General features: G+C 42.6%; 1 protein-coding gene across 1 annotated transcript in view; it reads left to right on the top strand.

Moving 5' to 3' along the window:
• The window catches only part of LOC124553467, a 94,088-nt gene that overhangs the window by 21,327 nt on the left and 45,110 nt on the right, over positions 1 to 27,651 (top strand). The window contains exons 2-3 of the mRNA XM_047127325.1: positions 8,066 to 8,300; positions 23,914 to 24,092. Of these exons, the coding sequence (XP_046983281.1) occupies positions 8,066 to 8,300; positions 23,914 to 24,092 (414 nt within the window). The remainder of the gene's footprint in view (positions 1 to 8,065; positions 8,301 to 23,913; positions 24,093 to 27,651) is intronic.

Raw genomic sequence — 27,651 nt, 5'->3', positions numbered from 1 at the left:
TCCGATGTGATAGTGAAGTGGAAAAGTGAAGGGATACGTACAGCACAAAATCGTACAGGCCGTACTCGTCTGTTGGCTGACAGAGACCGCTGACAGTTGAAGAGGCTCGTAACGTATAATAGGCATACATCTATCCAGACCCTTACACAGGGATTCCAAACTGCATCAGGATCCACTGCAAGTAATACGAGAGTTAGGCGAGAGGATTTCATGGTCGAGAGGCTGCTCATAAGCCACTCATGATGCCGGTAAATGTCAAACGATCCTTGGATTGGTGTAAGGAGCGTAAACACTGGACGACTAAACAGCGGAAAAACGTTGTGTTTAGTGACGAATGACAGTACACAATATGGCGATCCGATGGCAGAGTGTGGGAATGGCGAATGCCCGGTGAATGTCACCTGCCAGCGTGTGTAGTGCCGGTAGTAAAATTCGGAGGCGGTGGTGTTGTGGTGTGGTCGTGTTTTTCATGGAGGGAGCTTGCACCCCTTGTTGTTTTGGGTGGCACTGTCACAACACAGGACTACATTGATGTTTTAAGCACCTTCTTGCTTCCCACTGTTGAAATGTAATTCGGGAATGGCGATTGCATCTTTTAACACGATCGAGCATTGTTCATAATGCACTGCCTGTGGCGGAGTGATTACACGAGAATGGCATCTCTGTAATAGACTGGTCTGCACAGAGTCCTGACGTGAATCCTATAGAACACCTTTGGGATGTTTTGGAACGCCGACTTCGTGGCAGGCCTCACCGACATCAATACCTCTCCTCAGTGCAGCACTCCGTGATGAATGGGCTGCCATTCCCAAAGGCCCCTGATTAAACTTATGCCTGCGAGACTGGAAGCTACATCAAGGCTAAGGGTGGGCCGATACCATATTGAATTCCAGCATTACCGATGGAGGGCGCGACGAACCTGTGAGTCATTTTCAACCAGGTGTCCGGATACTTTTGTCCACATAGAGTATGTGAAACTGAAATAACACAAAACTGAGTTTCGCCTTCAGACCTGATTTTTAGGAGCAAATGGATTTTAGTTTTACAACATGAAGTACCCAGATGATAACGGAGACACCTTACAGCATATTTCTTCTTGTTACGTCACTTTATGTATCATGATTTCGTCTCAAACCGGATTAAAGGTGCGTATTTTGCGCGTACAAGTAGGATATCTTTTAACCTCTCTGTATCTCGGAATGTAAAAAGTTATGAAAACAATTTTCAAGTTTGTTCGAGACCGGGATCTTTGGGATATTTGCTGTGAATCGCTGTCTTGGAATCCTCGGCTGGGTTCTGGTCAGCCGGTGCAGTCGAAAATATAGTAAAAAGCCTTTTTTGTATGGTTTTCCAAGGAACCGCATATAAACTAACGGTGCCTCCATCCGTTTCATCAAACACATTATAAGCACTCCGTCAGCAGGCCACAAGTGCCCCATCGCTACCATCCGACCGCCGTGTCATCCTCACTGAGGATGCAGATACGAGGGGCGTGTGGTCAGCACACCGCTCTCCCGGTCGTTACGATGGTTTTCTTTGACCGGAACCGCTAATATTCAGTCGAGTAGCTCCTCAATTGGCATCAGGAGGCCGAGTGCACCCCGACAAATGGCAACAGCGCATGGCGGCCCGGATGGTCACCCATCCAAGTGCCGGCCACGCCGGACGGTGCTTAACATCGGTGATGTGACGGGAACTGGTGTATCCACTGCGGCAAGGCCGTTGCCCTAACACATTATAGACCACGTCAAATGCAAAAAGAACCAACCGATTTGCTCCATTTGCCTAAGCAAGATGAAGTGTGTACTATTCGTACTTTGATCCTGTACTGTAGGATAGTGGCACTGAGAGGATCCTTCTGCTGGGTATGCAAATGGCCTCTAGCCCAAGGTCCGTCCACAACACTGGGCCCTACCTTTTTATCATTAACATAACCTCAGGTACGAGAACATTAAGGTCCTGTTTTTGTAAGCAGAGTTTTGGAGTATATTAGGTTCGCGTGCTGCCAGATGCGCACTGATTATCGGTTATTTCATGCTACGCTTCGTAAACGTGAGTGTGATTTAGAGTATTTTCTAAGATAGCTCTGTCTGCGAAAGTTTCTCGAATTCATCAAGCCTCAAAGCAGTCTCAGAGCCGCCGTACCTTACATGCAGAACGTCATGCGGCCGTAACAGCTGCAGAGACAGACCAGTCACTGACACGCTGCATTTTAGACACTGAGTGTCAGAGGTGTCTTGCAGCTTTCGAGACGCTTGAACACTCTGAGCGACGGCGTTATTTGAATGCAAATAAGAAACAGAGAGACTATGTACTTTTACATGTAAAATGTGGGAAGCATTTAGTGAGCTGCATTTAATTATGAATCATTTAACTGACTACGTTAATCATCGATTGGTCATCTTAGGGAGGATACATCAAAAATGTAAACATCGTAACGCGTTGAAATCGTAGGAAGAAATGGTTGGTCTGATTTGCTCTGGAGACGAGCTCTCAAATTCCTAGGAAAGCCGGAGGAACCCCTAAAAACTGCATTTTTGACGGAATGTAATGAATCAATGTGTTGTTAAAATATAATTGGGAAATGCAATGCATGCTTTGAGACGACATCATTTGCTACGGGTACGGAGGTAAAAATGCCAGGTTTTCACCTACTCTTACGATTCAAGGTGAAATTTACCGTAATTGCCTCTTTGCGTCCTCCACTTAACCATCACCATCAGTCCCTACAGACAGACATAGTGGGGAATGGGACCAATGAAGCAGCCTGTAGGGATACATGCGAGGCGTGGAAAAAAGAGAATGTTGCGTGAATACAATCACCTAATTACCAATTTTAAAACTGCATTGGAGAAAATGCTAGGAGGAGATTACAAAGAAGTGATTCACCATATCCATGCGCCGAGGGCCGAACTGTGAAGTCCGTATACTGCTCCGTTACTCATTACAACATAACTAATTAGTCTATAAGGGAGCTTCCTTACAAAACGGTCGTGCAACCCAGCCCTGCTTACTGTTGAAATGTATGGGATGCATACGAAAAAGGATTAAGTGAGGATTCCGAAGGTAGGCGAAGAGAGCAAAGGAGGTTTTAAGATGAGCATCAACAAAAGGAAAACGACGATAATGGTTCAAATGGCTCTGAGCACTATGGGACTTAACATCTATGGTCATCAGTCCCCTAGAACCTAGAACTACTTAAACCTAACTAACCTAAGGACATCACACAACACCCAGTCATCACGAGGCAGAGAAAATCCCTGACCCTGCCGGGAATCGAACCCGGGAACCCGGGCGTGGGAAGCGAGAACGCTACCGCACGACGATAATGGAATGTAGTCGAATTAAATCAGATGGTGCTGAGGGAATTATATTAGGAAATGAGGCACTTGTATACGAAACTAGAAATTAGTTTTGCTGTTTGGGAAGCAAAGTATGATGGTCGAAGTAGGGAGGATATGAAATGCAGCCTGGCTATGGCAAGAAAAGCGTTTCTGAAGAAGAGAAATTTGTTAACATCGAGTATAGACTTAAATGTCAGGAAGTCCTTTCTGAAAGTATTTGTATAGAGTGTAGCCATGTATGCAAGTGAAAAATGGCTGGTAAATAGTTTAGACAAGAAAGGAATAGAAGCTTTTGAAATGGGGTGCTACAGAAGAATGCTCAAGATTAGATGAGTGGATCATGTATCGTGTGGTGTAAAAACTGTAGAGGGAGACCAACAGATGAATACAGTAAGCAGATGCAGAGGGATGTAGGTTGCGGTAGTTACTCGGACATGAAGAGGTTTGCACAGGATAGAATAGCATGGAGAGCTGCATCGAACCAGTCTTCGGACTGAAGAACACAACAACAACAACGAAGAGAGCAATTCGAATGGACACAGGCTTCTCTGAGTCGCATAAGAGCATCAGGGGAACGCTGTTAAGGCCAAACTAGTCTCAGCTATTACTCGATAGCCTGTATAGGGTGACGATCCAGTGAAAAAGTTTGGAATCAGAGATTAAACTAGAGCCACCTACGTATTTCATTCTTCCCGTGTACAATACGCAAAGCATTGAGGAACCCTTCGTGTGTAGTACAAGGGAATGTAGTCTGTAACAAGCATTCCATCTACATCTACATAGATACTGGCTAGGTCACCGCATGGTGAATGCAGGAGGGTTCAGCCCGCGACTACTAGTCAGTTCCATTCCACTTGTGAATTTTATCAGCAGGTTTTCGCGAACAGAACATCGTCTTCCCTCCGTGAATTCCCATTTGACGTCACCAAGTATCTTAGTAACACTCGCGTGTCTATCGAACCTACCGGTAACAAGTCCAGGAGCATTCCTCTGATTTGCCTCGACATCTTCCTACAGTTCGACTTGGCGGGCGTACCACACACGCGACCAGTACTCAAGAATGGACCGCACAATTCTTCTATACGCGGCCTCCTTTGCAGATGAGCTGCACTTCCCTGTAACCGAAGTCGACCATTCGCCTTACTACCTGTTACCGTCCGTACGAGCTCGCTCCATTGCTCATCGCTTTGCAGCGCTACTTCTAGGAATTTCACTGATCAGTTCTTTCGTTACTGTTTCAACATGGATACAGGTTCTCTCTCCCAAAATGATAGCTAGCCGCACGTACAACAATGTAGATTACAAAAAGATGTTACGAAAATGAACATATAATACACCGCCAACAGTTCCCTATGCACAACAATGCCAACCACAACATTTCATTTCTTTTACACTGAAGAGCCAAAGAAACTGGTACACCCACCTAATATCGTGTAGGGCCCACGCGAGCACACAGAAGTGCCGCAACATGACGTCGTATGGAGTCGGCTAATGTCTGAAGTAGTGCTGAAGGGAACTTACACCATGAATCCTGCAGGGCTGTCCATAAATCCGAAAGAGTACTACGGCGTGAAGATCTCTTCTGAACAGCACGTTGCAGGGCATCCCAGATATGCTCAATAATGTTCATGTCTGCGGAGTCTGGTGGCTAACGGGAGTCTTTTAACTCAGAAGTGTTCCTGGAGCCACTCTGTAAAATTATGGACGTGTGGGGTGTCGCATTGTCCTGCTGGAATTGCCCAAGGCCGTCGGAATGCACAATGGACACGAATGGGTGCGTGTGATCTGACAGGATGCTTATGTACATGTCACCTGCCAGAGTCGTATCTAGACGTATCAGGGGTCACAAATCACTCCAATTGCACACGCCCCACGTTACAGATTCTCCAATACCTTGAACAGTCCCCTACTGACAAGCAAAGGTCCGTGGATTCATGAGGTTGTCTCCACACCCTCAAATGTCCATGCGGTCGATACAATTTGAAATGAGGCTCGTCCGACCAGGCAACATGTTTCCAGACGTCAACAGTCCAGTGTAGGTTTTGACAGGACCAGCCGAGGCGTCAAGATTTGTATTGTGCAGTCACGAGGGCACACGAATAAGCACTCTGCTCCGAATGCCCATATCGATGACGTTTCGTTGAATGATACGCACACTGACACTTGTTGATGGCCCAGAATTGAAATCTGCAGCAATTTGCAGAAGGGTGGGGCTTTTGCCACGTTGAACTATTCTCTTAAGTCGTCGTTGGTCCCGTTCTTCCAGGATCTTTTTCCGTTCGCAGCGGTGTCGGAGATTTGACTTTTACCAGATTCCAGATATTCACGGTACACTCGTGAAATGGTCGTACGGAAAAATCCCCACTTCATCGGTATCTCGGAGATGCTGTGTCCCATTGCTCGCGCACCAACTGTAACGGCACATTCAAACTCGTCTTGATTAACTGACACTGTAGCAGCAATAACCGATCTAACAACTGCGCGAAACATTTTTTGTTTATATAGGCCTTGCCGACCACAGCGCCGTATTCTGCCTGTTTACATATCTCTGCATATCTGCGCATACCTATACCAGTTTCTTTGGCGCTTAAGTGTATAATGCTTCACTAAGCAGAAGCGTTATGTGTCGGAGATAAAAGGTATGGTACTGAACGTATCATTAGAATCGACGCTGAAGTGTTTTAACGAATGATGAAATTTGAGATTGTTCTTGAAAATGCTGCGGTATTGAACAAGATTTTTGTTTAAAAAAGACGTGTAATTCATGTCACACCTCAAAAACTGCAGAAAATGTGCAAAATCGGAAAACTGGATGAAGGAGGAGTGCTAATCCAGTACGTTTCACAGGAAAACTTCTATGAAGTACTGGCGGAGGTAAAGCTGTGAGGAGGGGTCGTGAGTCGTGCTTGGGTGGCTCAGTCCGGAGAGCAAAAAGTAAAGTTCCCGAGTTAGAGTCCCAGTCCGGCTCGCAGTATCATTCCTTCAGGAAATTCCAAGCAGCTGGTTTGCTGTACATCAAAGTCGTCGCTAAATTATGGATGTAGAAGCCCACATTTGGCTACTAGATTCGTAACAGCAGAAGGTACAGAAAATAACTAAATTGTACTTTCTGTGTGTTTTCTGAATACGGGCAGATACTATGATTACGTTGTTAGCTAACTGATGACTATACAAGCTGTAGTACGCAGAGCCTCCAGTTGTGCCATCAACACTGGCTGTGATCTGACTGGACGTTGAGTCGAACTAAAGCTTAGATGACAGGTGTAGTTACATTCTACCCCTCTTCAACTCTGTACCAGAGCTCAATGGCTGGTGAGTTTTGACGTGCCCGTTTCTTAGCAACACGTGACAAGGTGCTTTCAATGGGTGAGAGGTCTGCAGGACGTGCTGGACGTAACAGCCCAAAACTCTCTGTATTGATGTACGTTGGGACAGCATGGGAAACATAGAATGAGATTTTCACTCTGCAGTGGAGCGTGCTCTGATATGAAACTTCCTGGCAGATTGAAACTGTGTGCCTGACTGAGACTCGAACTCTGGACCCGAAACTTCCTTGCAGATAAAATCGGTGTGACCGACTGGGACTCGAACTCGGTACCTTTGGCTTTCGTGGGCAAGTGCTCTACCAATCGAGGATTTGCCCGCGAATTCAAAGGTCCCGAGTTCGAGTCTCCGTCCGGCACACGATTTTCATCTGCCAGGAACTTAATATTTTGCTGGAGACAGAATGATGGAGATCTCGAAGATAGAGAACTCTGACTGGTCTTAACATGTCAGAAATTTAACGATTGTTGTGAAACTTGCCAGCCATTTACTCTGTAGCAAATGGCTCCGCGTACGATGACGCCAGGTGCCAGGCATAAATGAGTGCGACCAGTTCAACCTGGCAACCTTCGGTCTCGGTGGAGTCAAATTTTTGTGTTGAAATTTCAATGGCTGCCAGTGACTGTCTAGACCAGGGATTCCCAGAGTGGTCGATATAGACCCCTTGGGGTCGATGTCGGGTTCCTAGGGGTCGACATAAACGAAAACTGATTTTGGGGGTCGACGAGGTCGAAAAATCGACCCCTATTAAATTAACACAAGTTCTTATTTAAAACTTTCAAGGTAGGCAGGTACTGTATTGCTTATGTTGTGTTACGTGTACTAAGAATAATTAATATTTTTGTAGGAAATAGCATTGTTGTAGTAATGTAAAGTCTCAAGTTCGTACAAGATGAAGAACTCGGCAAGTCTGTGTGGACAAGTTTGTGCAAGATAATGAGTTGGAGCGTACGTCTTTTTATTTTTTTTTAATTTTGATGAGAAAATGAAGTCAACTTTACTCACTTAACCAAGTGCAAAGTTTTCCAATTGGTACCTTAGTACCTAGGTATTTTGTATCAATAGGAAACAACTAAAGATAGCTCCCTTTATTCATAATAGTCTGCTAACTTGAAGCATTGCTAATTCTCACTCTCTCTTCTTCTATTGACCTAAGTCAGAATGAAAAATAACACTCTGTAGCAGCTGTTTTAAGTTAGCGCACCATTATGAATAAGGGGGTTGATCTTAAAAGCAGGTAATTTGGCCATGGGGGTCTGAGGTAACAGTTCATTTTGGAAAAGGGGTCACTTGTCCAAAATAGTTTGGGGATCCCTGGTCTAGACAGTACTAGTCAACAAGAACCTGTCTGATCTGTCAGCGTGCCAGCCTAATGGGTACTGGAAATCGCTTCGCAGGAAATTACTATCTGTTCGAAACGTGCGAGAACCTGGAGGCTCCGTCCCTCGCGGTGCCGGCCGCCACACGGCTGGTGCCGCGCAGAGGCCACGAGCCGCCGCCCGCGGAGGACGAGGAGTGCGGCAGCGCCCTCGCGGAGGTCCGCCACCTCACGGAGAACAGCTCCAGGGAGCTCACCAGGGGCCTCATCCGCGGCGTCGCTGCCGACTGCATTCGCTCTTGCTCCGTACAAGGGTACGTACGCCACTGAAAGAACCAACCCATAGTCGCACGTGTAATCCTCTTCTCCAGTTCTCATATTTGTTCTCTAAGCTACTACCTCTATTTTCCGAGACTAACATTAGATAGTCAGCAGACGGGACGAAACACTGGTCATCTAGGAGACATCAAGGTAACACCTTGTGACACCGCCTGAGAACTTGATAATGACCTCTGGAGTTCATAAGACTCTTCAGGTTTTTCATATGGAGCTGAACTCCCCTTAAATTTACCAGTTGAGCAGGTGGGAAAGGGGAATGGCAAAGGGAGATGAGAAGAAAAACAGTAGTAAAGGCATTGATGAAACAGAAGGCTGTGTAGATCTGAAGTGGGAGCAGGAAGGAGGTGCGAGTGTGGAGCAAAGGCTGGGCCAGGGGGCTTATGGGAAGGTAAGATAACTGCAGGAGAGTTCCCACCTCCTCAGTTAGGGAAAAGCTGGTGCTGTTAGTAAGGATCCAGATGGCCCAGGCTGTGAAGCAGTCACTGAACTGAGGTCCAATGTATTGGGCAGCGTAATCAGCAACTGGGTGTCCAGCTGCCTCTTGGTCACAGTTTGTCATGCAGACTGACATCTTGTTTTTTGTCATGTCCCCATCATTTTCCTGCGTGTTCCCACAAGCAACACTGCACCCTCCCCCACCGCTTCCTTGCTATCCTTCCTCCTTCCCCACCCTCCTCCTTACCACCAGCACTCACGGATTGCTTCTCCCATCAGACACAGTGGTAGTCATATGTGTGTAGATGAGTTTACAGTTCTACCCTGCAACAATACTTCTGTACTGAGTGGTCCACCGAATGGGACTTACGTCCACAAAGTCCACATGATTTTGGATCTGCTGGCAAGTAATAACATGAGACAAACTGATTTAAGCCTGTCATCGTGACCAAGAGGCCACGCACGATGATATAGTCACAACATTGACCCAGTCGACAACTTGGCACCCTACATCGTCCCACTTACCATTTAGAGTTGGGGTGATGATGTATTCCACTGCGTTAGCTTTGCTCATTATGCCTCATCTTTTAAGTCTGTGTAGATTGTCACAAAACAAAATATACTTCATCAATGTCAAACGACTCAATTCCTATGAAACTGTATTTGATGGCAGTTTGTTAACTGGGAATGAGCAAGAATAGCTTGTTATGCCACAGAGGTGCACCACCAATTTTTTGCCTGTCCAGTTTCTTCCAACACCTGGCGCGTTCTCACTGAAGAACTGGTTGCCATCCTCTCTGCTCACATTTTTTGGCTGCAGTGACGTCATACAGTTCAGTGTAGGACAAATAATGCTTTTCATACTATAATGGCCTAATTCGATGGCCCCACTGAAACACTCTCCTGACCATCCATTAAATAATTTTTTATACCTCCCATCGCTGACAACGTGCAATTCTATGAGGGACTATTTTTCCTTTCAGTTCTACACTGCCTGTGACTGTTTCACCTGTTAGCACCTCAGGAGGTGTCTGTCTCTGCAAACTACACAGTATTTTTTCTCCTGACGCCACATTACAAACTACTGCCATGTTGACTTGGGACTTTTGTGGGCACTGTCTTCCAACTGCGCTTCACTGAATTCTTGTAGCTGTCGTATTCTGAAAATTAAGCAGTTAGTAACAAAATTCTAATCCCTCGTGATTCCAGGTTTGGATCATGATGTACTTTTCGCTAACCTCTATTTAATAAAAGTTTACACCCACCTACATACACTATGTGATCAAAAGTATCCGGACAAACCCCAAAAACATACGTTTTTCATGTTAGGTGCATTATGCTGCCAGGTACTCCATATGAGCAAACTCAGTAGTAATTAGACAGCGTAAGAGAGAAGAATGGAGCGCTCTGCGAAACTCAGGGATTTGGAACTTGGTCAGGTCGTTGGGTGTCACTTGTGTCATACGTCTGTACGTAAGATTTCCACACTCCTAAACATCTCTAGGACCACTGTTTGCAATCTTATAGTGAAGTGGGAATGTGAAGGGACACGTACAGCACAAAAGCGTACAGGCCGACCTCTTCTTCTGACTGACAGACACTGCCGACAATTGAAGAGGATCGTAACGTGTAATAGGCAGACATCTATCCAGACCATCACACAGGAATTCCAAACTGCATCAAGATCCACTGCAAGTACTATGACAGTTTGGCAGGAGGTGAGAAAACTTGGATTTCATGGTCGAGAGACTGCTCATAAGACACACATCACATCAGTAAATGCCAAACGACGCCTCGCTTGGTCTAAGGAGCGTAAACATTGGACAGTTGAACAGTGGGAGTGACAAACCACGGTACACAATGTGGCGACCGATGGCAGGGTGTGGGTATGGCGAATGCCCAGTGAACGTCATCTGCCAGCGTGTGTAGTGCCAACAGTAAAATTCGGAGGCGTTGGTGTTATGGTGTGGTCGTGTTTTTCATGGAGGAGACTTGCACCGTTTGGTGTTTTGCTTGGCACAATCACAACACAGGCGTACACTGATGTTTTAAGCACCTTCTCGATTCCCACTGTTGAAGAGCTATTCGGTGGTGGCTACTGCATCTTTCAACACGATCGAGCATCTGTTCATAATGCACTGCCTGTGGCGGAGTGCTTAAACGACAATAACATCCCTGTAAAGGACTGGCCTGCGCAGAGTCCTGACCTGAATCCTATAGAACACCTCTGGGATATTTTGGAACGCTGACTTCGTGCCAGGCCTCTCCGACCGACATCGATACCTCTTCTCAGTGCAGCACTCCGTGAAGAATGGGCTGCCATTCCCCAAGAAACCTTCCAGCACCTCATTGAACGCATGCCTGCGAGAGTGGAAGCTGTCATCAAGGTTGGGCCAACACCATATTGAATTACAGCGTTACTGATGGAGGGCGCCACGAACTTGTAAGTAATTTTCAGGCAGTTTTAGTGATTGCCACTCCGATTCACGTATCATATCTGTGGTACTATCTCCCCAATTTCGCCATAATACAAAACGAGCTGCCCTTCTTTGAACGATTTAGATGTCATCCGTCAGTCCCACCTGATGCGGATCCCACACCGCACAGCAGTACTCCAGAATAGGGCGGACAAGCTGGTGTAAGCAGTCTCTTTAGTAGACCTGTCGCACTTTCTAAGTGATCTGCCAATGAATCGCCGTCTTTGGTTTGCTCTACCCACAACATTTTCTATGTTATTTGCAATTGTAATCCCTAAGTATTTAGTTGAATTTACAGCCTTCAGTTTTGTGTGACTTACTGCGTAATCGAAATTTAGCTAAATTCTTTTATTGCTCATGTGAATGACTTCAAACTTCTCTTTATTCAGAGACAATTGCCACTTTTCGCACCATACGGGTATCTTATCTAAATCATTTTGCGAGTCGTTTTGATCATCTGATGACTTTACAAGACGGTAAATGACCGGGTCATCTCCAAACACCATAAGAAGGCTACTCAGATTGTCTCCTATGTCGTTAATACAGATCAGGAACAACAGAGGGCCTATAACACTTCCTTGGGGAACGCTGGATTTTACTTCTGTTTTACTCGATGACTTCCCGTCTGTTACTACTAACTGACCTTTCTGACAGGAAATCACAAATCCAGTTGTGTTTCACAAGAACGATATTTTCTGAAGCCATGCTGACTATGTGTCAATAAATCGTTTTCTTCGAGGTAATTCGTAATGTTCTAATATAGTATATGTTCCAAAACTCAACTTCAGATCGACGTTAGTGATAAGGGCCTGTAACTGAGCTGATTACTCCTATTTCCCTTTTTGGATATTGTTGCGACTTGAGCAATTTTCCAGTCTTTAGGTACGGATCTTCCTGTGAGCTAAATGTGGGGCTATTGTATCAGCTTACTCTACAAGGAACCTGACTGGTATACAATCTGGACCGGAGGCCTTCCCTTTATTAAGCGACTTAAGCTGCTTTGCTGCTGCGAGGATATCTACTTCTACGTTTCTCATCTCGGCAGTTGCTCTTGATTGGAACTCAGGAACATTTAGTTCGACTTCTTTGATGAAGGAGTTCCGGAAACTCTGCTTTGGCAGCACTGTCATCAGTGACTTCCCTGTTGTTATCGCACAGTGAAGGTATTGATTGCGTCTTCCCACTGGTGTGCTCTATGTATGACCAGAATCTCTTCGGGTTTTCTGCCGGATTCCGAGACAGAGTTTCGTTGTCGAAATTATTAAAAGCATCTCACATTGAAGTACGCGCTATATTTCTAACTTCTGTAAAACTTTACCAGTCTTTTGGATTTTGCGTTCTTTTGAATTTGGCATGCTTTTTTCATTGCTTCTGCAACAGCCATTTGACCCGTTTTGTGTACCATGGGGGTCAGTACTATCACTTATTAATTTATGTGTTATATATCTCTCACTTGCCATCGATACTATGTTTGATATCATTCCACATCTTTTCTATGCTTACATGATCAGATGGGAAGGACTGGAGACTGTCTCTTCAAAAGGCATTAAGAGCTCTTTTATCAGCTTTTTTAAATAGGTATACATCGCGTTTCTTTTTGATCGTTGTAGGTGTTACGGTATTCAGCCTAGCAGCAACTACCTTGTGGTCGCTAATCCCTGTATTCGTCATGATACTATTTGTGCAGGATTTGTTGCTAACAGGTCAAGTATGCTTTCGAAACAATTTACGTTTCGAGTGGGCTTATGAACTAATTGTTCAAAATTATTATCTGTGAAAGCATTCAGTACAATTTTGGATGACGTTTTATGCCTGCAGCAGGCTTTAATCGTATAATTTTTCCAGCATATCGAGGGTAGATTAAAGTCACCAACGAGTATAATTTTATGAGTGGGGTACTTATTGGAAATGAGACTCAAGTTTTCTTTGAACTGTTCAGTAAATATATCTTCTGAGTCGGGGGGTCGGTAAAACGAGCCTATTAATAGTTTAGTACGATTGTCAAGTACAACCTGTACCCATACAATTTCGCAGGAACTATCTACTTCAATTTCGCTACAAGGTAAACTACTCCTGACAGTGATAAATACTCCACTACCAACTGTGTTTAATGTATCCTTTTTGAAAGGTGCATTGAAAAATTTTCGGCTGAACTTATTTCCGGCTTTAGCCAGATTTCCGTACCTATAACTATTTCAGCTTCAACGCTTTCTATTAGGGCTTTCTGATTCTTTCCCAAAACAGCTACGACAATTTACAATACCGGCTGTTGCTACAATTGCCTCACTGTGTTTTACCTGCCCCCTTTTAGCAAACTCCTTTTCTGTTGTTTCCTGATACCCTCTAACCTAAAAAAGACCTTCTAACCTGAAAAGGAGGATGAAACAGGAATCAATATAGAAGAGATACGGGATCCAGTATTACTATCGGAATTTAAAGTGCTTTGGAAGACTTAACATCAAATAAAGCAAAGGGGATGGATACCATTCCATCGAAATTTTTAAAATCATTTGGGAAGTCGAAAGTAAACGATTATTCACGTTGGTGTGTAGAATGTATGAGTTTGAGGACATTCCATCTGAGTTTTAAAGAAGCATCATCAACATAATTCTGAAGATTGCAAGACCCGACAAGTGCGAGAATTATCGCACAATCATCTTAACATCTGACATATCCAAATTTCTGATAATAATAACATTCAGAAGAAACAAAATTAATATGGAGAATCAGTTAGATGACTATCACCTTCGCTTTAGGAAAGGTAAACCACTAGAGAGGCAATTCTGACGTTGCGGTCGATAATGGAAGCATGGAAGAAAAAAAGACACTTTCATTGGATTTGACGACCTGGAAAAAGCGTTCGATGGGGTCAAATGGTGTAAGATGTCCGAAATTCTGAGTAAAATAAGGGTAAGCTATAGTGAATAGCGGGTAGTGTACGACATGTACAAGAGTCAACAGGGTACAATGAGAGTGGAAGAACAAGATTGAAGTGTTCGAATTAAAAAGATTGTAAGACTGGGATTTACTCTTTCGCCCCTAATGCTCGATCTGTTCTCCGTAAAAGCAATGATGGAACTTAAAGGAAAGGTTCAAGAGTGGAATTAAAGTTCGAGGTGAAAGGATATCAATGATAACATTCGCTGATGACCTTGCTGTCTACAATGGAAGTGATCAAGAATTACAGGATTTTCTGAGTGGAATGAACAGTCTAATGAGTGCAGAACACGGACTGAGAGTAAGAAAGACGAAAGTAGCACAAATTAGAACAGCAACGAACTTAACATCAGAACTGGTGGTCACGAAGTAGATGAAATTAAGGAATTCTGTTACCTAGGCAGCAAAATAACCCATGACAGACGGAGCAAAAAATGCAGCCTAGCATTGGCGAGAAGAGCATTTATGGCCAAGAGGAGTATGTCAGTATCAGACATAGGCCCTAATTTGTGAAAGAAATTTCTGAAAATTTACATTTGGAGCATAGGATTGTATGGTAAGTGAAATATGGACTTTCGGAAAACCGGAAAAGAAGAGTATCGAAGCATTTGAGATGTGGTGCTACAGAAGAATGCTGAAAATTAGGCTGACTGATGAGGTAAGGAATGGGGTGGTTCTCTGGTGAGTCAGTTAGGAGAGGAATATATTCGAGCACTGACAAGAAGAAGACACAAGACTGTAGGACATCTTTTAAGATATTGGGGGACAGCTTCTATGGTACTAGAGGGAGCTGTCGAGGGCAGAAACCACAAAGAGAAGCAGAGATTGGAGTACATCCAGCAAATAATTGAAGACAAACGTTGGAAGTGCAACTCTGAAATGGAGAGATTAGCACAGGAGAGGAATTCATGGTGAGGTGCATCAAACTTGTCAGAAACCTGGTGGATTAAAAAAAAGTGCCTGTCGTTTAAGAATATAGTATACCACCAGACACGAGAACACACTGTGTCCTGATGCATTACTCACACCGCCATTGTAGGAGTTGAACACCAGGAAGGACATATTCATTCACAAGAAAGTGCATGTACCTACTTTTATTTTATCAGCTATAAACGAAAAGCTACTTCCTCCAGAATATAATTTATTCAGCTCCTAATTCGAGTGTGTAAACATAGTGTCTATCCCCTCCACAAGAAAAACGTCTCCAGAGTCATCTGCTGAAGTTGCTACATTGTCATTAAGGTATATTAGAAAAAGAAACGGCTCTAGCATGTCAAGTTACTTAACGACGTGTTCCATAAATCGTAGTCACGATAAATAAATAAATAAACGTTTTGATGGGAAGCGTCTCATTTGAAGAAAAATAGCACACAATTTTTAAACCAAAATATACTATTCACATGAATATGTGCTACTCAGTTGAAGAAATCCTCTGTGGAATAAAAGGAGTTGTTAAGGAGACACATCTTGAATCTACGTGGAAAAACTCTTCTATGATCTGAAATTTTTTCAAATGGTGTATATTGCAGTTTTTCTGTGACAAGGTTGCATGAAGGGCAAAGCAAATGTTTCTAGTGTTATGAATATCTCTGTTACTTTCAAACTCGGATTCACTGATTGTAACAAATTGTAAAGTTCATAAATGAATTATGAGGCTGTGATTAATATTCTCGGATTATTAGAGGGATACTTTCTGGACGTATGTGTGAGGACCACTCACATAATTGTAAGTAATTTCTTTGGGGAAATGATACTTTTTGCCTCTCTGAGGAGTTAGCCAAGAATATTTTCCATTAAGACATCAGTGAATGAAAATATGGAAAGCATATCAACTTACTGACTTCTATGTCCCCAGAGTTGGAAATTATTCTCATTTCAACAGTAAACAAAGCTAAACATTTTAGCAAGTCTACTCAACGGGTTTTCCCGTTCAACTTTTCATCAGTATGGGCACTCAACAACTTAAAACTTCTACACTGTTAACTATTTCTGTTCTGTATTCTCGGTTAATCAGTGGTAGGATGCTTTTGACAGTACAAAACTAGTTGGTGTGTCTGTGTGTGAGTGTGTTTTCAAATTTTAAAGGCAGCCCATTAGAGGCTACAAGTCAGTAACTTTTCCAAAAGCACAATTTACTATTTTTTCTGCTCATGATTTTTTACTAGCCTTCACAATAATGCATGTATCACCTGTGAAAATCACTAATTCTGTCTGCTGATGCCAGTAAAATAATAGAACATTAACATGAAGCAAGAACAGCAGTGAGTACATTTATCAGTCAGTTAATTAGAGCAGAAATTGCTGTGTTCATGAGCATGGGTATGTACCAAGGAATAAAAATATCCAATAGATTGCTTAAGAAGACAAAAGAGACTAGAAACGAAAATATTTACAGATGCAGTTAATAACCACCTGTTAAACAGTAAGTCCCCCCCATGAACCATGGACGTTGCCGTTGGTGGGGAGGCTTGCGTGCCTCAGCGATACAGATAGCCGTGCCGTAGGTGCAACCACAACGGAGGGGTATCTGTTGAGAGGCCAGACAAACGTGTGGTTCCTGAAGAGGGGCAGCAGCCTTTTCAGTAGTTGCAAGGGCAACAGTCTGGATGATTGACTGATCTGGCCTTGTAACACTAACCAAAACGGCCTTGCTGTGCTGGTACTGCGAACGGCTGAAAGCAAGGGGAAACTACAGCCGTAATTTTTCCCGAGGGCATGCAGCTTTACTGTATGATTACATGATGATGGCGTCCTCTTGGGTAAAATATTCCGGAGGTAAAATAGTCCCCCATTCGGATCTCCGGGCGGGGACTACTCAAGAGGATGTCGTTATCAGGAGAAAGAAAACTGGCGTTCTACGGATCGGAGCGTGGAATGTCAGATCCCTTAATCGGGCAGGTAGGTTAGAAAATTTAAAAAGGGAAATGGATAGGTTGAAGTTAGATATAGTGGGAATTAGTGAAGTTCGGTGGCAGGAGGAACAAGACTTCTGGTCAGGTGACTACAGGGTTATAAATACAAAATCAAATAGGGGTAATGCAGGAGTAGGTTTAATAATGAATAGGAAAATAGGAATGCGGGTAAGCTACTACAAACAGCATAGTGAACGCATTATTGTGGCCAAGATAGATACGAAGCCCACACCTACTACAGTAGTACAAGTTTATATGCCAACTAGCTCTGCAGATGACGAAGAAATTGAAGAAATGTATGATGAAATAAAAGAAATTATTCAGATTGTGAAGGGAGACGAAAATTTAATAGTCATGGGTGACTGGAATTCGAGTGTAGGAAAAGGGAGAGAAGGAAACATAGTAGGTGAATATGGATTGGGGGACAGAAATGAAAGAGGAAGCCGCCTTGTAGAATTTTGCACAGAGCACAACATAATCATAACTAACACTTGGTTTAAGAATCATGAAAGAAGATTGTATACATGGAAGAACCCTGGAGATACTAAAAGGTATCAGATAGATTATATAATGGTAAGACAGAGATTTAGGAACCAGGTTTTAAATTGTAAGACATTTCCAGGGGCAGATGTGGACTCTGACCACAATCTATTGGTTATGACCTGTAGATTAAAACTGAAGAAACTGCAAAAAGGTGGGAATTTAAGGAGATGGGACCTGGATAAACTAAAAGAACCAGAGGTTGTACAGAGATTCAGGGAGAGCATAAGGGAGCAATTGACAGGAATGGGGGAAATAAATACAGTAGAAGAAGAATGGGTAGCTTTGAGGGATGAAGTAGTGAAGGCAGCAGAGGATCAAGCAGGTAAAAAGATGAGGGCTAGTAGAAATCCTTGGGTAACAGAAGAAATATTGAATTTAATTGATGAAAGGAGAAAATATAAAAATGCAGTAAATGAAGCAGGCAAAAAGGAATACAAACGTCTCAAAAATGAGATCGACAGGAAGTGCAAAATGGCTAAGCAGGGATGGCTAGAGGACAAATGTAAGGATGTAGAGGCCTATCTCACTAGGGGTAAGATAGATACCGCCTACAGGAAAATTAAAGAGACCTTTGGAGATAAGAGAACGACTTGTATGAATATCAAGAGCTCAGATGGAAACCCAGTTCTAAGCAAAGAAGGGAAAGGTGGAAGGAGTATATAGAGGGTCTATACAAGGGCGATGTACTTGAAGACAATATTATGGAAATGGAAGAGGATGTAGATGAAGATGAAATGGGAGATATGATACTGCGTGAAGAGTTTGACAGAGCAGTGAAAGACCTGAGTCGAAACAAGGCCCCCGGAGTAGACAATATTCCATTGGAACTACTGACGGCCGTGGGAGAGCCAGTCCTGACAAAACTCTACCATCTGGTGAGCAAGATGTATGAAACAGGCGAAATACCCTCAGACTTCAAGAAGAATATAATAATTCCAATCCCAAAGAAAGCAGGTGTTGACAGATGTGAAAATTACCGAACTATCAGTTTAATAAGTCACAGCTGCAAAATACTAACACGAATTCTTTACAGACGGATGGAAAAACTAGTAGAAGCCAGCCTCGGGGAAGATCAGTTTGGATTCCATAGAAACACTGGAACACGTGAGGCAATACTGACCTTACGACTTATCTTAGAAGAAAGATTAAGGAAAGGCAAACCTACGTTTCTAGCATTTGTAGACTTAGAGAAAGCTTTTGACAATGTTGACTGGAATACTCTCTTTCAAATTCTAAAGGTGGCAGGGGTAAAATACAGGGAGCGAAAGGCTATTTACAATTTGTACAGAAACCAGATGGCAGTTATAAGAGTCGAGGGACATGAAAGGGAAGCAGTGGTTGGGAAGGGAGTAAGACAGGGTTGTAGCCTGTCCCCGATGTTGTTCAATCTGTATATTGAGCAAGCAGTAAAGGAAACAAAAGAAAAATTCGGAGTGGGTATTAAAATTCATGGAGAAGAAATAAAAACTTTGAGGTTCGCCGATGACATTGTAATTCTGTCAGAGACAGCAAAGGACTTGGAAGAGCAGTTGAATGGAATGGACAGTGTCTTGAAAGGAGGATATAAGATGAACATCAACAAAAGCAAAACAAGGATAATGGAATGTAGTCTAATTAAGTCGGGTGATGCTGAGGGAATTAGATTAGGAAATGAGGCACTTAAAGTAGTAAAGGAGTTTTGCTATTTGGGGAGCAAAATAACTGATGATGGTCGAAGTAGAGAGGATATAAAATATAGGCTGGCAATGGCGAGGAAAGCGTTTCTGAAGAAGAGAAATTTGTTAACATCCAGTATTGATTTAAGTGTCAGGAAGTCATTTCTGAAAGTATTCGTATGGAGTGTAGCCATGTATGGAAGTGAAACATGGACGATAAATAGTTTGGACAAGAAGAGAATAGAAGCTTTCGAAATGTGGTGCTACAGAAGAATGCTGAAGATTAGATGGGTAGATCACATAACTAATGAGGAAGTATTGAATAGGATTGGGGAGAAGAGAAGTTTGTGGCACAACTTGACCAGAAGAAGGGATCGGTTGGTAGGACATGTTCTGAGGCATCAAGGGATCACCAATTTAGTATTGGAGGGCAGCGTGGAGGGTAAAAATCGTAGGGGGAGACCAAGAGATGAATACACTAAGCAGATTCAGAAGGATGTAGGTTGCAGTAAGTACTGGGAGATGAAAAAACTTGCACAGGATAGAGTAGCATGGAGAGCTGCATCAAACCAGTTTCAGGACTGAAGACCACAACAACAACAACAACAACAAACAGTAAGTTCTATACAGTGAAGTATTACTTGATAACACAGAGGTTTCCTAAGAATGTAACACAAGTAAATAATAATAACACACCACAGTCATCTGCATTTTGTTTTTATGTAAAACTTCATCACAATGTTCTGTACTGGAAAATACTGACACACCTCTGAGCCCAATATCTCACTCATTGTGGAGGGATGTTAGCTCAGTATTTTCTGGCAAGCCAATGGGAAGTTATGGTACATGAAATTAAAACCTTACATCATCGTCATACTGTTGATTGCAGTTGATATTGTGTACATAGAGTATGCAGGTCTGTTTCTAAGGGATGAACGGACAGTACACCACCAGTCTGCTCTATTCACCACCCAGATATTCTAACTTCAGTATTCTGTTTCCCCTAAATCACTTCAGGCAAATGCCCATATGGTTTCTGCTCCTCCCCGGAATTTACGGGAATTGGGGATTTGTGTGTGCAGATGTAGTTCCAGCTACCTGCAGAGGCCTAGAAAGGGCTCACTGCTTCCATACCATGATAAGAATCCACTATTATCCATGCCAAACGTGAACATACAGGCTATAAGGTCATAATGTTCCGGCTGATAAATGAATTTCCAGTACTGAGATACATGGGTGCCTTTGTCATTTGCCATCATAAAGTATGCCACTGTGATCGTTTTGCCTGTTTTTGGACATATCGTTAAGTCTTGTGTTGCGGCACATTCACAGGAGTTGTTCTTGTTACACCTCCATTTTCTCAGATTGGTATTGCAGTGTGTGATGGTAGTTCTTAAGTGGTGAAGCACCTGCCATGTCGGAAACAACAGATGATTCGCAGCAGCCAGTGGTTCTTCAGGCTTTATTAGCATCTGATCAGTACAGTTTTGCAATAATTTTTTTCTCCTATTTCAGGAGGCTCGTTTACGGAGTTAGTCCTTCGCATTAAACTCCACTGGGATACCAGTAGCCTGTGCTGTATTTCGTAACCGCATAAATGGTGCCGGTGATAATCGGACTGTAACTTACCTTCTGTTTATGGGTCGAGCTATGTCGAAAGTTGAGTAAATTTGCCGAACTAGCGTTGATTTTAGGAGACAGACACTACGCGCTCTTTCTCATTGTTTGCCACGTCGGCATAAGTGGCAACTGCAGAATGGTACCAGGCATTTGTCGCATTCTCAGCTGCAGAGAAACATAGGACGAGAGCCGATGTTCTCAGAATTTGAGGATGAACTCCCCATTTCGTGCCGCTGAATTTTTGGATGATGTTGTTATTCGCACACACTTTTCCCTTAACGTCCAAAATGTCACATTGCTGTCAAGTCGGATACCCAAATATTTCAGCGGTTCATCTGGTTTAGTTCTTGACACAGCCTCGCCACTTTAAATTGTGTATGTGCGTCTTTATTTGTAAAGTGAAAGTCACACATCAGAGTTCTAATGGGATTTGATGTGCGGAAGTGTTCTCCATAGTATGTCTTTGAGAATTCACACCACAAACGATTTTCCTTGTGAGCCCATGGCAATATCGTCGATATATATATATATGTATGTGTGTGTGTGCGTGTGTGTGTGTGTGTGTGTGTGTGTGTGTGTGTGTGTGTGTAGACCGGCCGAAGTGGCCGAGCCGTTCTTCGCGCTACAGTTTGGAACCGAATGACTGGTACAGTCGCAGGTTCGAATCCTGCCTCGGGCATGGATGTGTGTGATGTCCTCAGGTTAGTTAGATTTAAGTTGTTGTAAGTTCTAGGGGACTGATGACCTCAGAAGCTAAGTCCCTTAATGCTCTGAGCCATTTGAGCCAATTTTGTGTTTGTGTCATTTTTTCGCCTTCTCCTGTGCCTATTTCTTGTTTGTAGCGTCACATAAAAAGTCTATTTTGAAATAGACGTTCCCCTAATTTTGTCATTCGGAAGTCCTTGTTATAAAACTTAATGAGCAGCCGTTGGTGACTGACAGTATCATAGCCAGCCGAAAGATCTGTAAAAGCGAGTCCCATTATCTGTTTCTGTTGGAGGCCGTCCTCTATATGTTGAATGAGACTATTTTACCACAAACACCAGGCATAGATCCTACTGGTTCTGGTATGAATTTGGTCTCTAACGCTACAGAAAGTCTTTCAAAAAATATTCTTTCAATGGCCCCATAGAAATGACACGAATGTGAGAAAGGCGAGAAGTTTGAGGATCTGTAGGGTTTTTAGCAGGGCTACCACTCTGGCTTTCCTCTAGAGTTTCGGAATGTGCATGCTAGTGATACAGCTATTCATTAACCGTACATTACATTTTAATGCTGTAGTACCAAAATGCTTTATTCCTATATTGCAGATATCATCCAGGCCAGCAGGCCTGTGTTCCTCCATTTCTTGGTGTGGCAAAGACGTCTGTTTCATTATTCATATCTCGTTCGATTTTCAGTCTTTTTAATTTTATGCTTTCCCGTTTAATTGAGGGCGGTAAGATGATCTGTAGGGAGTTGCTCTGGTTTGATCAGGTGCTGGAGTTGTAGGATGTCAGGATGTGGTTCCGCCTGACTGTCGCCTCGCATTGAAGACACTCCCACAGTACTCCCGGAACATCCGTCGAGTCGTGCAGTTTCTGAAATGCTCGTGCCGAGCCTCTGGGCCATCACAATCCGCCCTTGGAGGAACTCAGATGGGCTGCGTGCCTTCCCATTCTACACACAGACAGCTCGCCCACTGATACCGCATGGTGTGTGTGTGTGTGTGACTAGCACACGTTCCTCGCCAGGTAAAGCTGCTACAGTCTGGACAGTTTCATATCGATAGTAATTTGGTGGTCACAGTGCTTTGGTTGACCAGTGCGCTGACCCTGTCCAAACCCAAATAAAATAAAGATCATAGCGTTACATCTCCACAATAAAGAGGTTCACAACAAGTTCCAGATGCTACTAAATTAAATAAAAGTCTCCTTTAACTGCTTCCCGCAACACCTACTGTAGGTGTCTTCTTTTATCTATCTGTCATTTGCGCTGCACTTAATGAACCTGACAAAGTTTGGGTCAACAGTAAACCAATTTTCTGGAAACGACTGGGGATTAAATGCAGATATGCTACGCAATGCCACAGCATGAAAATGTAGTAACGATTATGCACAATGAGGCCTTGAGAACCGTTAATGGCACTGCCAGATCAAGTGCCACTCAATGGTTGTCTGTCCTATCCAACATTGCTCCTGCTTACCTGATATGTAAAGCGACCGAGGTGCAAATTTTTGAAGCCCTGTATGAACTCAGTTCTAAATACCACATTCCATAAATCCACTGACTGCACACCTGAAGAAAGTCACACACGCCACTTTGTGTTTATTTGCGTATTTATCTTCGATGTCACCGAGATGTAGAAAGAATGTGGGAATGAACACCCGAAAGGCGCATCTTATTCAGAAACCAATGGTGAAGCATGCAGAGTCTGATCTTCGTTGTGGTGAATGCTCATGACTCATCTGCACCCGAATGGCGCAAGGGAGATATGGCCACCTCTTGATGAAGTGGTGGCTTTATAGTGAAAGTGTTGCATGTGGCACATGTGCAGGAACAGACACTTGTAGAGAACTGTCAACGGCATGTTTCGAATCTTAGCCTGAAAGACTTGCGTCAAGTGCTATGATCTGATTATGAAATTTGAACATTCACCAACCAACATAATGTATATGTTTGTATGTTCTATAAGGAGTACGTTAGTAATGATCTATCTGTACTAGAGTTTGTACTTGTTCTATCATAGTATTGGATGAATTTGTGCACAAGTATTCTTGTATTTCAACAAAGACCGCTCATTTTACCATAACGTGTCAACAGACTCGCATACCATTCACAATTCACGCTGGAATAAGTCAGTCTAATATCTTGATTCATACCTAATGACCTGGATGTCAGTGTCGAAGGGCGACATAAAAACTTGAGAAGTGGCTGCCTGAGTTTGGTTTCATTGTTCTGTTCAAGAAAAGACGGTCTAGTACCAAAATGTCACTTGTTACATCAGGTGACCGCATTTTATTGTTTAAGGTTGGATAACATGGAATGGAACCTGGAGACACTGCAAACGGATCGGCTGAGGAGTGCGACCCTCACCAAGTTACTGCACGCTGTACAGCAGATCACAAGAGCCATAAACCACAGGAATCGCCTTGTCTTGGATTATAATTGGGAATTTCTTCATAATGACCACAACATCAGCAAAACTGGTGAGTATCTCCTTTGACAGTTTGTTATCTCTATATATGAAGGGCAATGTCCTGGGTGACTGACTCGTCACAATCCAGCCTTAACCACCAAGGATACAAATTCGAAATTTGGAGAGAGTAAAGAAACAGTGTTTCAGCACTTACAGGAATTGAATTCCTGTGGGGGGAGAAATAGTGTGTGACTGTCTTTTTAAAAAAACAAATCGTTATTAAAGAACTATTGAAGTAATTATTGAAGCTACATCTATGTTAGTTGAATTTTTGCTTAGAAATAAAAAGAAATACGGTTTTCAACGTATTTGGAAATTCAACGCCTAAGGGGGTGAAATAGGCGGTGAAATGTTTTATGAATTTGTATTTGGATTCTCGGTTAGAAACAAGAAATACGTCTTTTGGTGTTTTTTGGAAATTCAGTCCCTAAAGGGGTGAAACAGACGATGTAAATTTTTATGAAAGTATTTCATTAAGTAATCCTTTTTGAAGCTAAGTTTAAGAAAATTTGTATTTGCGTTCTTGGTTGGAAATTAAAAAAAAAATGAGTTTCGGTGTTTCTGGAAATTCAGCCGATAAGGAGGTGAAATTGGGAATAAAAATGGTTCTGGAAATATTTGATTACGAAGGAATTTTTCAAATAAAATGTCTCAAAATTTGTATTTGGCTTCTTGGTTAGACGTAAAGAAATTCATGTTTAAACGTTTTCTGGAAATGCAACCTCTAAGGGGGTGAAATAAGGGACGAAAGTTTTATAAAAAAATTCTTTATATTAAAACATATTTCAAGTTTAATCTATAAAATTGGTATTTGACTTGTAAGGCAATATGCGTTAGGCAATGAAAGTTTTGATGAAAGTAAATGTCACCACAAGAACTCACAATGGTGGATTAACGAGGATCTCTGACTCCAGCTACCAGAATTGATTTCTGGTCGGAAGTGCATTCGGAAAAGACCATACTTCTACGGCCTTAATTAGCGTGAAAACTTTAGAAGATGTAGCGATTTCTGAACGACGTAAGAATTCGATAAAGAAATAATCTGTTTAGACCATACACTCCACACAAGAGAAGCAGTGGGTGCTAAGATAATTGTTAAATGAAGCGGAATGTACCCTTTAAGTTATGTTAGGAAGTAAATCTTGTCTAAGACAGAGAACACATAGATTATGGGGCTGTGTTTACCGCACACTCCTCGAAGAGACACAAATGGCACACTAGTCCCTTGCCTACATGTGGGTGCTTCTATACCCGCGTCAGAGTCATGCTACACTGCAGATATCCTGTAGCAAGAGCTTTCAGGTGGAAACTTTTTGATCGTCCCTTATATAACTGAGACATTACTTCTGGTTGTACTTGCCCTTTATTTGTCTCTACCACTTCTTGCCGCACTGCAGTTATCTGCGTTTTCCTGAGTCATTACCGAGGAAACTTCTCCCTACTGCCCCAAACCTCTTTTTCTCCTCAATATACATGACGTTTTATGCTCTTTTTATCCAGTATATCTCCATACTTCATCATTATACTGACCCCTTTGAACGTATAGGGGCGTCTACTTCATGCCACATCTACAGTTCTTTTAAGTAACACCTAATAACTACACTTAGTGGCATCTTCAGGCTTTTACTAGCGTCATCTTCAATGCAACGGACATAGATCTGATTTAATATAGGTCTGTGCCTCCATACACGTCATATTCTCTACTATCTACATAAGATATAAATGTATATCTGAGGTGCGACAATAAAGTAATGAGACTGATTTTCTTTGCAAGATGTGGCAACCCTGCAGTATCTTTGACTTTGGTCTATGTTTCTAGTCCAAGTGGCACATCGATGCAACTGCTCAGTCGTGAGTTGTGCTGTAATACGTTAACACGTGTTTGCGTCTCTCGTCACGGAAATGGAACCAGATAATATTGCTCAACGGTATGTCATTTCTTTTTGCATGAAATTGGGTGGGAACGCGTCGACAACTTACGGTAAGCTTTAGAAGGCTTTTAGAGAGGAGGTTATGTCAAGCGCTCAAGTTTTTCGTTGGCAAAAAATGTTGAGTGAAGGCAGAACCAATGTTGAAGATGAAGACTGCAATGGACGACCATCAACCTCAAGGACGTGTGTCAACTTGGCCAAGGTGCGTGAACTCGTACGATCTGATCGAAGATTATCTGTGAAAATGATTGCAGAGGAACTGAACATCAATCGAGAAACGGTTCGTCTAGTAATAACTGAAGATCTTGGTATGAGAAAAATTCCTGCAAAATTGGTCCCCAAAAATCTCACACCACAACACCGAGAAACATGGAAAAATGTGGCAGCCGATCTGTTAGAGCAAACAGAAATGAATCCAGAATTGTTGGGCCGTGTTATCACTGGTGACGAAAGTTGGTTTTTTCAGTACGATCCAGAGACAAAAGGCCAAAGTTCGCAGTGGTGCTCAAAGGGATCACTCAGACCAAAAAAGCTCGCATGTCAAAGTCAAAAGTGAAATGCACGCTTGTGTGCTTCTTTGATTCCAAGGGAATTGTTCATAAAGAGTGAGTGCTTCCTGGACAAACAGTTAACCGATATTACTACAAAGAAATTTTAGAAAGACTTTGCAAAAGAGTTGTTCGTGTCCGTGCCAACATTGCTAATAATTGGGTTCTGCATCACGATAATGCGCCATCCCATACTGCTCCGTCAGTACAGCAATTTTTTACCTCAAAACAAATTTCAGTACTACCACAGCCACCTTATTCACCAGATATCGCTCCGTGCGACTTTTTTCTATTTCCAAGAGTCAAAACGGCGGTCGAGGTACACCATTTTCAAACAAAACAAGATGTCAAAAAGCTGTGACGAGGGTCTTGGAGAATATTACAGAAGATGAGTTCCAGAAATGTTACCATCAATGGCAGAAGCGCTGGAAAAAGTGTGTGCAATCAGATAGGAACTACTTTGAAGGAGACAACACTAAACTTGACTAAAACGGTACGCAACATTTTTTTTTACATCAGTAACATTACTTTATTGTTGCAACTTGTGTATTTGTTTACGTAGTTCTCAGATGCAAACTCTCTTTTCAGATTTCTGTCTTGATTCAGAGTGGTCAGTATCAGGTAACTGTTTCAGCTGCGCCATTCTAGTGAATATAGTAAAAAATAAAGACAAATAACACATAATTAACAAGAACGAAAGATGAATGGAAGTATGAAACTTGAACTTGGAAATAAAGTTCCATCTATATCAGATCTCACTGGTCGCCAAACTGGTACCTACCATGCAGAAGCACCTTCCCAACAAACTCTTAGTTACTGTTACTTATAATTTTTTCAGGGCTATAATGTTCCTGAGTTTCAATTCCTTGCAAATTTGCAGATATTCGAGAGACATTCATGTGGGGCTTCGTACAATTCTGAATGGTTGCTGATATACCTGTATATCCATTTTAGTTTGTGCCATTCTGCGTTATTCATTACTAGTACCTGTTATCCTACTTTGAAACTAGTGGTAGGTGATAGATTTTACATCATATCACCATTTCCCATCTAACACTCTTTCCCCTATATTTACTCTTTCTTGTGCTTG

This window comes from Schistocerca americana, chromosome 11 (assembly GCF_021461395.2).
Source record: "Schistocerca americana isolate TAMUIC-IGC-003095 chromosome 11, iqSchAmer2.1, whole genome shotgun sequence".
NCBI lineage: Eukaryota > Metazoa > Arthropoda > Insecta > Orthoptera > Acrididae > Schistocerca > Schistocerca americana.
This window is presented reverse-complemented; position numbering and strand designations above follow the sequence as displayed.